The sequence below is a fragment of the Pimephales promelas genome, chromosome 25 (genome assembly GCF_988280905.1).
Source record: "Pimephales promelas chromosome 25, fPimPro1.hap1.1, whole genome shotgun sequence".
In the NCBI taxonomy this organism is placed as follows: Eukaryota; Metazoa; Chordata; class Actinopteri; order Cypriniformes; family Leuciscidae; genus Pimephales; species Pimephales promelas.
Window position 1 is genome coordinate 22636831 of NC_142793.1, and position 15311 is coordinate 22652141.

The following is a 15311-nucleotide window of genomic DNA, read 5'->3' on the forward strand; positions in this document are numbered from 1 at the left end:
AAATTTAAAATGACTGCCATAGAAATGAATGGGAAATAATAATTACAAAAATTACATAAATCAGCCAAAAAAAGCACAGTTCATTTTTATTGCATTGTAAAAAATTGGGAAACAAATGTATTATAATTATTGGATAAATATTACTTGGTATCATAAAATTGCCTCAAAAATATATTGATTTTACTGAAAAAGGTCACTTTTGACCACCAGGAGTATGACCCGTAAATCACTGTAAAAAATATTTTCATGATTTGTAATCACAACATTTTTTTCTTTTGTCAAATCAACTTAAATACTTGATGTAGTTCAGGTAACAATATTTTGAGTTTCTGATGATTAAATTAATCTCCTTCATTGTATTAACTCGATTTTTCCATTTCAATGAAATTTATTAATAAATAAAGACTTTCCAAAATTCCAATTCATGCTAATTTCAGCCCAGTTTATGTTTCTCATAAGTCAGCAAAAATGATCAAAAATGTCTTTATCCCATCCCACGCTTTTATTTTGCGCTTTGCGCCTGTTTCTAACTATGTCCGCCTCTAACAGACCGACCCACCCTTATTTACATACTTTCTCTGCTTTGACATGAACAATCATCGATCTACCACACCCTGCAAACCCAATGACTTCCTGAAGAGTCGACGCATTTAGGTTACAACATGTCTAAATCACAGATTTTATAATAATGTCTGTATTCCGAGAGTATTGAGTGGACATTTGAATCATAGTAAAGCCTTTCTTAGTGTTGAATGTTCAACATTTTAGGAATTTTGACCTCAGCGTGACAGCTCTGGGTGATGACGAAATCTACCTCTGAGAAAAATGCAGGGTACATTACGTTCACTGTTTGCATCACACTCCGACTGGGTGTCACAGATGTTGTCTTGCTAGCGTTGACTGATGGCAGTTGAGCAGTGATGACATTTATCAGAACTATAAACTTGAAGAGATAAGTTTTGTCCCACATGAAAGGATCTTGTCAATGTACATTTCCTTGTAATTTGTTTTGATAATACATTGGTGGATCTAAATTATCCATCTATAGGTTGTTAGATGAAACATTTTGGTTTAGGCTAGCGCAAAAGTAGCATGCTAATATTTGGTAGGCGTATCACTAAAAAATGTTTCCATGTTTCCAGCATGACACAAATTGTATTCATTAGCCTTGGACTGCAGGTTTCTCAACAATATTGGCAGCAATGTTTGCCATGCATTTCTATGTTTAAAATTACCGTATTGTTTTTATTGAGGCAATTAACTGACTGACATGATGCTCGCTTAGGACGACTTCTCAACTGGTAACGTTAATAACTGAATTAATACAAATCAGAATTGACACACAATCCGACATAAATGTATATCAGAAGTTTAGATGTGCTTGTTATGGGCGCTGGGTACTCAAGATGGCGCGATTGAGCCTCGAATTTCCCATAGGCCCTACTGTAAGGAGAAACTATGTGAAATTGGCTAGTCTATATGATTTTCATGAATGTTTTTCTTTAATTGACGAGAAGAAGGTGCTTTAGAAAACATTGTTATATTGAGCTGCATACGCTGCATATGTGTGATCATTATTCTCCTGTTTTCAGGTGCTTTTCTGGCCATTCCTCTGGGCCTGGTCACCGCTGGACTCTTATTAAGGGTCCTCTGTAAGCGTCAACCTCAAGGTAAAAGTGAAGTCTTTATACTTTAGATGGAGAAACTCCCCATTTATGCCGACTCTGAGTTTAAAACAGATAACGTTAGATTTCTTTGACCTGTTTTCCCACTGGCACCTCCTATAGGCTGCAGTGAGACATAAGCAAAATACAGAGACTTGATTTAAATGTATTTATGCCTTTATGGGCTATATGCACGCATAAGTTCCGCATTTGACGCAAGGATGCTCATCCATTTTCCGGTTGTGTAGATTAAAGCGGAGGAAAACCGGAGAAAACGGGATTATGGCAGAGTCTTCAATATTTACTGTCCTCCCGTCTTTGAAACGAAACGTAGGCTACGTTTGATGTAATTTTAGTAATGTTTATTAAATATAATTTTAAAAAGAAGCATAAACACAACGAGTTTTGTGACTAACGTTTAATTAGTAACCATGGAGTATAAAATTCAATATTCTCGCTCTATGAGACTCTATGATCGGCGGAAGTTATCGAGCATCCTTACATCTTCACCGGAAATAACCCATTGCGACAGCTTTGAAATTCCATTGTGGAAAACATTAATTTAAGTGTAGAATATGTCGTTATATATGGTTCAAAAAGGACAAATTTAGGACCAACTTGCTGGGACATTCAGTTCTATACAAACTCAACTGATGTGCACACACTACTAGTTGACTAGATTGTTATTAATATGGTTAGCATATATGTACAATATGAAACCTAGAAACCAGTTTGATTTTGTAGTGGCAAACGTTTTTAAATCACTGAATAAGCCACAAACATGTTCCAATTGTCTTTAAAGATGATTTATTCCCTTGCAAGGAAAGGTCAGCAATCATACACTGTAGAAAAATATTGTTGTTTAACTTAAAAAAAAGTTAAGTTCAGTTAATACAATGAAGGAGATTAATTTAATCACCAGAAACTCAAAATATTATGTTATCTGAACTACATAAATTATCTAAGTTGATTTGACAAAAGAAAAAATGTTGTGATTACAGTGCATGCTGTCACTAAACTTAAGTTTAGTTAGGCTTACAAATGTTTTGACAATCACAATTGCACACTTATTGTTTGTGAGTCTCTAGTTATTACCTCTCTGATTCATGTCCGCTTCAGCCTGATGTTTCTGATGTATGTTTTAATTTTTCCTTAGGCAACTTGCAAAAAGTAACTTTACCAGAAGAAGTGGATAGCATCGTCTGCGATGTCTTCGTGGATGCTAATGAGCATCTCCCCGAAGAAGTGGATTGCAGCGTCTGCGACGTCTTCGTGGATGCTAATGAGGATCTCCCCGAAGAAGTGGATAGCAGCAGTGCTCAACCATCAACCAGCGCTGCTGTGCCATCTCTGGAGTTTCCTCAAACTCATGAACAGGAGCTGACTCCAGCCACAGATGCTCTTCAGACCGAGCCAGTAGTGGAAACTGCTCAACCATCAACCAGCGCTGCTGTGTCATCTGGGAGAAAACCCAGGAGCAGCCCAACCAATGGACCTGTGGAGATTACAGGTAACTAAGTTCACCTTTCTTTCTTTTTTCTTTCTTGCTAATATTTCTTTCCTCCTAAATAATCTCTTTCTTTCTTTTTTCTTTCTTACTAACATTTCTTTCCTTCTAACTAATCTCTTTCTTTCTTTTTTCTTTCTTACCAATATTTATTTCTAACTAATCTCTTTCATTACATCATAAGAAGAATGGCATCTACGCTAATTTGAGTGTCTTTCTTTATCCCGCAGCCTGCCGGATCCAGGCCGTATCCACATCTGACGAGGACCCAAGCCTGGCCCCGATGTCAAGTGCTGAAGGGCTAACTAGCCTCTCCCTATGGAGGATCCCTTACCCACTCTATAGATAAAGTGTTGTGAATCAATACCCCGAAGTGATAAAATAAAAGAAAATTCTGTATAAAATTTATAGACAAGTAGTTTTTTCAGGCTTGAGGGAAATAAAAACCAGCGCACATATATTCAAACGCACATGACTATAGAATCAATTCTTTATGCCAATTTCTCAGCACTTTATTTTTACATCAGTATCTCAGATGTGTTTTGTACAGTAGGTGTATTAAATTAAATTTAATAGTTTAATATTAATATTGCATTTAATTTCTATTATTTTGAGTGAGTTTCATAGCTATAATTATAGGGACAAGTAATAATTCACCTCAAGCCTTAAACATTAGCCTCAAACTCTGTGAACTCAAACTAAGTGACTGATTTTATCAGTCACTTAAGTAACTATATATTTTAAATAACAATAAAATGGATAAATTTGGATAATTTGATTATTCCGTTTATTTTGTTTTATGGATGGGACAACCTGTCACTCACATGAGATCTCTGATGTACATCAAAATAGGGAATAAGATATAATTGCAATTTCCGTTTCTTGCTTACTTTAAAAAATCATAAAAAAAATAAAATAATGCAGTTTGTGTGTGCTGTCAGTTAAAAAAATGTTCCTTGTGCTTCACTTTCTCCAGTTTGTCTCCTGCAGTGTTTTTCATCACAATGCTTCTTCTTTAGCATTGCGTCTCAGACCTGAAGGCCACAATGATCTTGTTTAGCAGGTCATTCAGGTCCTCTCTGATACACAGCTTTGAAACTACACACCACCTGTGATGCAAACAATCAGTCTTTGCAGAGATGCTTACATAAAGTAATTTCATCAGTCTTATTTGCTAGAAGGTTTATAGACGTACCCTCCTAGCACATTACTGTTGAACCACATGCAAGATAAAGGGATAGACAGTTTAGCCATAAATTAATATTCTGTCATTTCCAAACCTGTATAGCTTTTTTAACACCTATAGAGCATTTATTTATTTTTATTTATTTTTATAATAAAGTCTTTATCAGTAGGGGTAGGAGTTAGGCTTTATTGTTCCAATAAGATGCACCCATTTAAAATATTTATAGCATATATATATTTATATAATATATAATTTATACTCCATTATTGCACACCGTTTAACCCTAAAACTGTATTCTGGACAAATGTGGGCAAAATAGTTTTGATTTATTTTTAAAAAATACTTCCCTTGATCTGAGCCATACAAGACTTGGCTACTTTGCCTAAGTTTGCCTCCTGAACACACACAATTATTATTATTTTTTTGACTCAATTCAATGTGAAAAAAAAAACTCCTTAATCTTGTATTTGGGTCAAAAATGGGCACCCATAGAAATAAATGGGAAAAACTGTAATTTAGAGCTGTAATCTAAAATAAGCCAAAATAAGACACCGGGTGACAGCAAAGTCACCTCATCTTTAGGTTTTAGCTCTAAGAACTTATTGGAATGATATTTTAATGCAGTTAAAAACATACACTACATAATAATTAATTTACATTGAAATAATTTACATAGAAAATATGGTAGTTTTTGAAGTAAATAAAATAAAATGGATAGACACATTTGTCCACAATTACAGGATTAAGAGCTATAAAGTGAATACGGTTTGAGGGCTACTGTACAACAATAGCCTACAAATAGCAGGCCATCTGCCAATAGTTAAAATTAAAAACGCATCTCGAGATTGTTGTATTTTGCGTTCGGTTCCATTTCATTGCACTCCATAGCGCCTAATTATATAAACGCCCGTTTACCGGTACCTGTTCAAAGAGACGCTCAGGTGAACAGGATCACGTGACCCTGTATTCCCCACAGTGATTCTAGGCGACAGACTTCGTGTATCCTCTGCGCACCTTCCGCGTTTGTATGACACGCACTGCTGGCAACATCTACAGCCTCTGTTTCACGGTTAAAGTGCGTTAGTCAACTTCATGACAAACTATTTTAAAAGTACAGTCTTTCATGAAAGGATTTATCAGAGGACTGCGATGTGGCGTTGTCATTTCATTCTGTGTCTGACATGTCTCGCGTTTAGTCAGTCTGCGGGTAAGGCTTCATTTAAATCTATCTATCTATCTATCTATCTATCTATCTATCTATCTATCTATCTATCTATCTATCTATCTATCTATCTATCTATCTATCTATCTATCTATCTATCTATCTATCTATCTATCTATCTATCTATCTATCTATCTATCTATCTATCTATCTATCTATCTATCTATCTATCTATCTAATGGATATAGTGGAGATTGTGTGGAGAAGAGTGGCAATACACATTGTATTAATACACATACTACAAAAGCCTTAATAGGTTGTTTGATGGCAGATTCCAATATATATATATATATATATATATATATATATATATATATATATACTTCTATATATCTCAAACAACCTAGTATTAAGGCTTTTGTAGTATTAAGGCTTATTAAGGCTTTTTTTTGGCTTTTACTGTAATACAATGTGTGTGTGTGTGTTGATATTTGCAAATAACCAATTAGCATATGTAAATGTAATCTATTTCATTTAAAACACATGACAACTTGCCCTGACATGAAAATACTCTTCAACCTTTATATCATGTTGTGTTATTGGTTTCATTTGTTTATACAACAAAAATATGATGATGTCCTGATGACCCCTTACATTTAAGTTGTTTTTCCGGTTAATAATGTTCATGTGATACAATTATACAGCACTTTGTTTGTCTACCAGAAAAAAAAAGAAACCTCAACCTGTAAATCGAACTTTGTACCTTTAACACAGCAGATCCTGTTTAATGATTGAATGAAGTTACTGGCTGCAGTTTCATTTAGTCAACAATAATCTAACTTATTACACAGATCCACACTGACTATATTAAATATTGACAGATAAAGTCTTATAACCAAAGGCATTAGTTCTCAACCTGAAAGTAATGAATAATGAACCTGTTATTTATTGTTCAGTCCTATCGAGTCAAGTGCATTCAAAATGATACACAAATCTCTCTTCCGCCTATATAAGCATACATAATGTTGACTTTTTGGTGTGTGTGTGTGTGTGTGTGTGTGTGTGTGCGCGTTTGTGTTTGTGTATGTAAAGCACCTCAAATTACCAACTTACAATTCACCTGCACGGGTGAAAGGGGCCATAAAAAGAGCAATCCAGTGTAAATGTGTTCTGGAACAAGAGAATGTTCTGGAACAGTCAATATTTGCTTTAGTAACATTGTTTCCCCCCCTCTGCCACTCTTATCCTCCCTAACTTTGAATTATTAGTATTTACATGTATTAGTTTACTTCATATTTTTGTCTAAAGCTATACTTACAGTATATTATAGATAGTTATGGCCTGGGAATTGAATGTTTGACATTTAAAGCACCGAGCTCTACCAGTTGGGTTACAGGAACTAGTTATTCCTACTTGCTTTGAATACACAAATTTTGTCCTACACTGTTATTTTGTTATTTTCCAATGGATGAACAGCTGATTTCATATTTTATTAGATTGTTTAACATAGCAATTGGCACTATAAGGACTAAAACCCAAGTGTGCACATGCTGGGTTTGCACATCGCAAGAGCTGGTCCCATTCTACACACTTAACCTGGTGTACTAAATAGGGACGCAACAATAAGATAATTGTGGTCGAATGATGTAGTCAGTGTTATTTGTTATTTTCGTCTTATAACCTAAATGGCTGATATAATCGTATACTGTTTTGTCTACATAAATACAAAATAAAACTCAAAAATCATCACAACATTATAATTTGCAGAATGAAAAATTGTTATTCATTTTGAGTTTTGCTAAATATACATTTAAAGGTGCAGTCACATTTTTTTGTTGTTTGGCCAATTTTTCGCAGGCAGACTTTAATCAGTAGGCCTAAATAACATACTTAATGTACAGATTGTGCAATTACATGGCCGATATTGATAGCTAAATTAACAAAATATCCTAAATCTGATGTTACCGATGTATTTTAAATCCCCACTACTAATTCTGACGCCTTACAGGGACAGTTCACCCAAAAATTTGACAGTTGACGGTTGACTTCCAAAGGGGGCAAAAAAGGAAAGGTGTTTTCCATCAAGTCACATAGAAACAAATGAACAGCTGTCTCACCGACCTCGAATCCTGAGATTGTGTACAGAGAACTTCAGGAAACGTGTTTGCTAAAGGTCAAGCCAAATGACCTGATGGCTATCTTGCTTCTGACCCCCACAGCATGTCCAAAGTTTGTTGGTTGAAGGATTTATGGACCAAAACTGCCCACATTGAAGTATCTCAACCATTTCCCTGAAAATGTACTTGTACAATATTTATGTAGGCAGGGATTTCTATTAAACATCAGTGTCGTTAATGGACCTGTCACCAGCCAAGCTTTCAAATGAATCTTCATAATGAAGGTCCATTAAATACATTTTTTATGAACCCTTTTCCATTTTATTGCATAAAATACCAGATGAAGAACATTTTGTTAAAACATGTGCTGATGAGAAACAGCCTCGTCTGTGCATCAGAATAGAGTTTCACTCATCTCTCTTGAGATTAGATATCAAGCAAGGTTACGCTAATAAAGAAGTCATTGTTTTTTAGCTGAGCTCCTTTCAGGTGCGCTCATTCCATAAAGCTCATGGATTAAGAATCTGGCAGTTTAGTTGTGTTGCAACTTATAAAAAGTCACATTTTATACATCATAAAGGCCCGTTCACACTTAGCACAATAACTATTACCGATAATGCTAAAGACATACACTAGTAAAAGTCCACACCACAACTGTAACGATATGATGTCATTAGAATCTCTTTAATAACGATTTTTTTTTTCTAGCTGATGAACAATAAAAACATTGACAGCCAATCAGAATTTCTGCTTTGATTGCGGGCATTTAAAGCGGCAAGCGACAAAACTGCAGAGCATGCTATAATAAATGAACAGATTGGTATGGTATCATGCGTTGGTTTGGATACTATTATAGATGTCTTTATAGTTATTGTTCTTGGTATGAACGGGACATAACACACTGATGCTCACATATTTCTAATTTTTCTCTCTCCCAAAGATCCGCTTTGTAGCAGCGCTCCAGACTTCAGGCATGATCAAACTCAGTCGGTTTCTGGGATGCTCGGACACAGCGTGGTCCTCCAATGCAAAGCCTCCATGGGTTTGAACCGCACAGGTTCAGACTGCAAAGACCACCTGGAGTGGATGAAAGATGGCACACTGCTAACCAACCTCACCATCTACCCTCAAAATATACAAAACTGGTGGGTATATGATGCTATATAATGCCCAGCACTGGGTACATTATTAATGGAATGTGGCCCATTAAACTGAAAATATATGAACGAAATGTACATACATCCTGCATGATGTGTAATATAGTGCATACTATTCTTTTAATTAATGTGAAAGTTTAAAAAATATATGCACTTGCTAAAGATTTCAGTCAGTTTTATTTTAATATTTTTGCACAACCTCGTTACGTCAACAAACGCCAGCCAGATATGTTTCTGAATTCTTTTCTTTTTTGTTTTAATTGGATTTTGTCTGTAAAATATCAAATTGTCTGTAAAATAGTCTACTTTACATGATTCAATGAAATAATCAGTTAAGGAGGAGATCTTACACAATTAGGCTAGACTGAGGTGATTTATGGCTCATTTAAAGGGTTAGTTCACCCAAAAATGAAAATTATCCCATTTAAGCCATCCTAGGTGGATATGACTTTCTTCTTTCAGCCGAAGCGGAGTTATATTAAAACATATCCTCGCTCTTCCAAGCTTTATAATAGGAGTGAATGGTGACTGATATTTTGAAGTCCAAAAAGCGCACCCATCCAACTAACCCTTAAAGTTGAGTGTATTGAATGTGGTATAATGCATGTTATACCTCACAGCCTGCTATTTTATCATTGTAATAGGAATAAATGAACTTAATAACAGTTTATTTACACAACATATATACATATATTATTTAGACAGTATATTTAAATCATGACAACTCAATCATGAAGGAGTAGTTTTAGCATGAATATGGCAATGTTAAAGGGTTAGTTCACCCAAAAATGAAAATTAAGTCATTAATTACTCACCCCCATGCTGTACCAACCCCGTAAGACCTTCGTTCGTCTTCGGAACACAAATGAAGATATTTTTGATTAAATTTGAGAGCTGTATAACTACCACATTGGCTCCTAAGGGACTGCCTCTTGACGGCCCAGAAAGTCAATGAAGAAAATGTTTAAATATCCCAAGTGACTACAGTGGCTCAACTATATGTTTATCAAGCGACGCGAATACTTTTTGTGCGAAAAAACAAACAAAAATAACGAGTTTATTCGACTATTTCTTTTCTTCCTTGTAGGCCAGAAACGAGATTTCCTTAGATTTCCACGACGCATGCGCGAGAATTGCGATCTGAAGTAGTGTAAGCTGGTGTAAGCAGATCGCAATTCTCGCGCATGCGTCGTGGAAATCTCGTTTCTGGCCTACAAGGAAGAAAATAAATAGTCGAATAAACTCGTTATTTTTGTTTGTTTTTTCGCACAAAAAGTATTCGCGTCGCTTGATAAACATACAGTTGAGCCACGGTAGTCACTTGGGATATTTAAACATTTTCTTCATTGACTTTCTGGGCCGTCAAGAGGCAGTCCCTTAGGAGCCAATGTGGTAGTTATACAGCTCTCAAATTTAATCAAAAATATCTTCATTTGTGTTCCGAAGACGAACGAAGGTCTTACGGGGTTGGTACAGCATGGGGGTGAGTAATTAATGACTTAATTTTCATTTTTGGGTGAACTAACCCTTTAATGTATTTGGTCTTCGTCGGACTAGATCTGCTACACTGCTGCATGAATAGACATGCATAAATCCCGTAGCAGATCTAGGCAGGTGGAGCTGAGGGAGGTGAAGGGGTTCTGGACTAGCCTAAAGAAAACACTGAACCAGAGTATTTAAATGCCAGCAATCTCATTGGCTGCAGGACAAGCGGAGGCTTCAGCTTGTACCATGTGGTAATGGTGTGATTGCTTGCAGATTGCATGTAAAAGACTGTGCCATCTAGAGTTTCATGACTATCCAAACACTTGGCAGGGTCACAGATGAGGGTCACATCATTAAGAGCACTAATCTAACACTGACTCTGCGAGATCGGGCTGATTTTGGGGTGTATTTCTGCGTGGTGAGGAACAGCACAGTGCAATTCAACGTAAAAGAATACAGTAAGAAAAGTCTTTTAAACATTACCTCCAGATTATACTTATTGTCATATTCGTTATTAACCACCATGTAAGAATTTACAAATGCCCTAAACATTATAACATAAAGTATGGAGTTCAATGTATATGGTTGATGATAATTTTTGATCCCAGAATCCCCAAGTCACAGCGGAGCAGTGGTTGCGTCGGTAGTCCTGTTGGTTGTTCTCGCTCTTGCGGCGGTGGTCTATTCCAAGTGTCGACTCAACGTTAAACTGTGGTATAAGAATATTTCTGAAGAGTATGAGCTTAACGGTGAGTCTGCATTCAGTTCATGAAAGCCTTTTATAATCTTTCATCATAACATTGCATTAAAGATGTTTTTGCTGTTTCTCAGATGGCAAAATGTATGACGCCTACATCTCATATGTCAACAATGAGAATGACAGGAAGTTTGTCAATTTTATCCTGAAGCCTCATTTGGAGAACAAGTTCAGTCATAAACTTCTACTCAATGACACAAACGTCCTTCCTGGAGGCGGTAAATCCTACAACTATATTCAGATTTATGTGGCATAAGGTTAAATCATTACTCCAGTCTTGATCTGTCAATCTAGCTGATCACAGACATGTTGACCGAATGAATGCAGTGATCTCATCCCTGCAGAACGATTTCATCATAACTAACAGTGCAAACATGATGTAAATAAGAGATTTGTTGATTGTAACATGAGTTTTGGCGAGGGTCACTGATAAACTTGCACTGTTTGATTGACAGCTCCAGCGATTGTAAAGGGAGCGTTCTTTGATCGCTTTCTATTTGTAATTCAATCAGTTTAACTAACAGATTATTTTCATCCTTCTCAGATAAACAATATGAAGTTAACCGTTTAGTCATTGGTTTGATTTACGGATGCATAGACAAAGAACATCTGACTGTACATGAATCATTACATATCAGATATAACTGGTCAGAGATCATATTAGGCATTAGAATTGACATAGTTACTTATATTACTGCCAAGTCCATATCGTAAAAGTCTGTTTGCAAAGCCTGCGCCGAAATCCCGACTGATTTACCAAAAAATCCAGTGAAATGTACCGTATACAGTCCTTGTTTAGTCCTTGTTTTGGACTAACAAGGACATTGAGTTACAACTTACAAAATATTACTTACAAAAAAATATTACTTACAAAATATTACTTACAATAAACTTACAAAATATTCTTATTGTATGATGACCTCTTTAATGTGACCCTTGACCTCAAGTTGCAAAGGTATATTTGTGGCAATAGCCAACATTACATTGTATGGGTCAAAATTATCCATTTTTCTTTTATGCCGAAAATCAGTATATTAAGCAAAGATCATGTTCCATGAAGATATTTAGTAAATTTCCCACTTTAAATATATAAGAAATTTATTTTTGTGTGTGCATGCAGCAAAATCACACAAAAAAAAAAAAAAATTTTTTTTTTGCACCCTCAGATTCCAGATTTTCAAATAGTTGTATAAAATACCTAAATATTGTCCTATCCTAACAAACACACATCAATGGAAAGAGTACGTATCCAGCTTTCATGTAATGTATTAATCTCAATATAAAAAAGGTCACATATGTCAATTAATTTCCATTAATCTGGATTTGGCAGATAAAGTAACTTACACTCCATTTAAGTTTTTCTTTCTGCATTCACATTTTATTAGTTGCATTCTCAGGGAATCCCATTTCTCTACTGGTTGAGTTCAGGAACACTATTTATGTTAAATAAAACATATTTTATTACCTATTTAAAAATAATAGTAAAGGCATTTAACAGACAGCAACGGTTTTGTTTGTATTATATTAAAAATGGTCTCATATTTGACTTAGTCTAGGAAAATGCACAATTTAAAGCAGAACATATATATTGTGCCTTATTTCCTTAGAGCCGTCTGCAGAGCTGCTGATGAACATTAGTCGCTGTCGACGGCTGATTGTGGTGCTTTCTCAGGCGTACCTGGAGCAAGAGTGGTGCACCACCAACTTTAGGTGTCATGTTACTTGTTTGAACTTGATTGTTTGCATCCGTGTCTTGTTATTCTAGTCTTCCCTGTGTATATAAGCCCTAAACTGCGTCCTAAAATTCTGTTTTAATGTTCAGACAGGGTCTGTGGCATCTGATGGACCTGTCGAGGAAGCCCATTTTCATCACATTTCAGTCGCAGCAGAAGCAAATAAGCCAGGACATCAGTCAACAGCTGAGACAACACCAACCTCGAATCACAACGATCACCTGGGGCGCACACTCCATGGTGAGACCCTCGCACTGCTCAATAAACCTCTGAAATTTAGAAAAAAAGAAACCTATCATACTCTTTCCTTTCTCACAGACTCCTTCTTCAGGGTTCTGGAAGGAGCTTGCGTTGGCAATGCCACGTAAGGTGACGTTTCACAGGGAGTCGGCGGGCGATCCGCAGACTTTGTTGCAAGGTGATAAAGATCCGATGCTCACATCAGATCAGCAGCCTGATTACCTGGACTGCAGACCGGACCCAGATCCCGCAGGAGACCTGGGTACGAAACGTGCTTCTTGAACCAAAAAAAGTTACAACAACGATATATATGATCTTGGTTTGTGCTGGATTAGGCTTCCTTTAAAGGGACAGTTCTGTGGAGCACAAAAAAAAAAGATATTTTAAAGAATGTTTGAAGAACGTCTCTTTAACTTATTTGTGATTGAACTATCCATTTAAGATAAGCTTTACTTTGCCATACGGTTTTTAACCTTACAAAGAAAGCCTACTGCATCATATTTGATGCGAATTTCTAAGGGCTAATTATCAACAAATTTGTTTACAAATTTAAAACAATTGTTACACAATTTACTACATGTCTTCTGTCGTCTGATTAATAGATTATATAGATATTTGCAAGTTAAAGATATTTTAGTATTATTCTAAAAATGTCCACTTTCAGTGTCTTTTTGCAACAAAAATGTTAATGATTTTTATGAAGTAAATCAAGCTTCTGGAGCATTTATTTGTTCATCTCACGATCATTCTTATATTGCATTGCATTATATGCCCCAAAAAAAAAAAAAAAAACCCAAAAAGAAATAAATAAAAACTACAGAGCTTTGATCAAAAAACTAAGCATTTAAAGGGTTAATTCACTGAAAAATAAAAATTATCCCATAATTCACTGGCCCTCAAACCATACTAGGTGGATATGACTTTCTTCTTTTAGCCAAACACAATCAGAGTTACAGTATACTAAATAAAAATATCCTGGTTCTTCAAAGCTTTATAATGGGAGTGAATGGTAACTTCGATTTTGAAGCGCAAAAAGTGCATTCATCCATCATTAAAGTAATCCATAATCCATAGCTCCAGTCCAGGGTGTTTAAGTCACTCTGAAGCTAAGCGTTATCCATATTTATAACTTTATAAACGGTAATGGCCGTACGCGAGTCGAATTCCGGCGGAACAGTGACCTCTGACCCGCCACATGGCTCATAGTGTATAACGCATTGCTTTAGAAGGTCTTTATTAATCCCCATGAAGCTGTATGGATTTCTTTTATGTTGGATGTATGCGCTTTTGAGACTTCAGAATCTCAGTTACTATTCATTGCCATTATGAAGAGCCAGGTAACTACGTTTGGCTAATTTTGGGGTGAACTAACCCTTTAAACATCATTTATATGCATTGTCTAAAGATTCAATAAAAATAAATGAGGTTCCATTACAAAAAAAAAAGGATTTGTGCTTTACAGGGTTTACATTATAAAGGGTTACAACATTTTATTGTACACATACAATGTGTTTACCTCACAGGTTTGCGTTTGCCCATCTACAAGACCCTTCCCTTCAAAGCTCCAGTGCTTCCTGCAGGTCCAGGTGAGACGGATGAACCCAAACCCCCAGAGATAGATGTATCTGACCTCGGCTCGAGGAACTACGCCGCCCGCACAGACTTTTACTGCCTGGTCTCCGAGGACGATATATGAGAGACACACTCCTGTTCCTTTTTGCACTTTTTAAGTCACTTTTGATTTCAAAAGTCAATGATTTCATGTTACTGTTTTTTTTTTTTTATCTGCACCTGTACAGTTTTGCATGCACATTTCTTAATGTTTTAATGCAAAATGTTTAATAACATTTCATGTATAGTCATAGGGATGTTGGTTGTGTATATATTTGAATACAGTTCTGTGGTCCATGTTTTACTTGGTTTTGACTTCATTATAACACCCCTATGTCTGAATATACCTACTATACAGTAGGTGAAAAACTGCGTTATTCATAAAACAGTATGCAAACGTACCATCTACTACATATAAAGCCTGTTGTGCTATGTGACATCATCACTCACAGTTAGTTGTGACATTACAAGACTATTTTAATGACACACTCCACAAGACAAGATATCCCAGCCCAAACGTGACTGAAAAGCTTACGTTCGTCTCTAAAACTACAAAAACAGAAAATTTGTCTGAAAAACCTTTAAAAACATTAAATTAAACTACATTATTTATAACTTCTTAAGATATGGGTCTACATTTGGTTTAATCAGAATTGTGATAAACAATATTAGGCTATAGCTATTAGGCTATA

At 35.8% G+C, this 15311-nt stretch overlaps 2 protein-coding genes across 2 annotated transcripts; both read left to right on the forward strand.

Annotated features, from left to right (window-relative positions):
• Positions 1-825: 825 nt before the first annotated feature.
• Positions 826-4267, forward strand: LOC148965088 (uncharacterized). Its single transcript, XM_089127640.1, has 4 exons — positions 826-832; positions 1593-1670; positions 2821-3174; positions 3402-4267. Exons 1-4 carry the CDS (start codon positions 826-828, stop codon positions 3518-3520), a joined length of 558 nt encoding a protein of 185 aa, XP_088983766.1. The 3' UTR covers positions 3521-4267.
• A 1061-nt stretch (positions 4268-5328) lies between these two features.
• Positions 5329-14923, forward strand: sigirr (single immunoglobulin and toll-interleukin 1 receptor (TIR) domain). Its single transcript, XM_089127960.1, has 9 exons — positions 5329-5564; positions 8577-8781; positions 10609-10736; positions 10887-11027; positions 11110-11253; positions 12643-12745; positions 12858-13008; positions 13087-13270; positions 14532-14923. The coding sequence occupies exons 1-9, from the start codon at positions 5450-5452 to the stop codon at positions 14702-14704; spliced, it is 1344 nt and encodes a 447-aa protein (XP_088984086.1). The 5' UTR covers positions 5329-5449; the 3' UTR covers positions 14705-14923.
• The last annotated feature ends 388 nt before the right edge of the window (positions 14924-15311 follow it).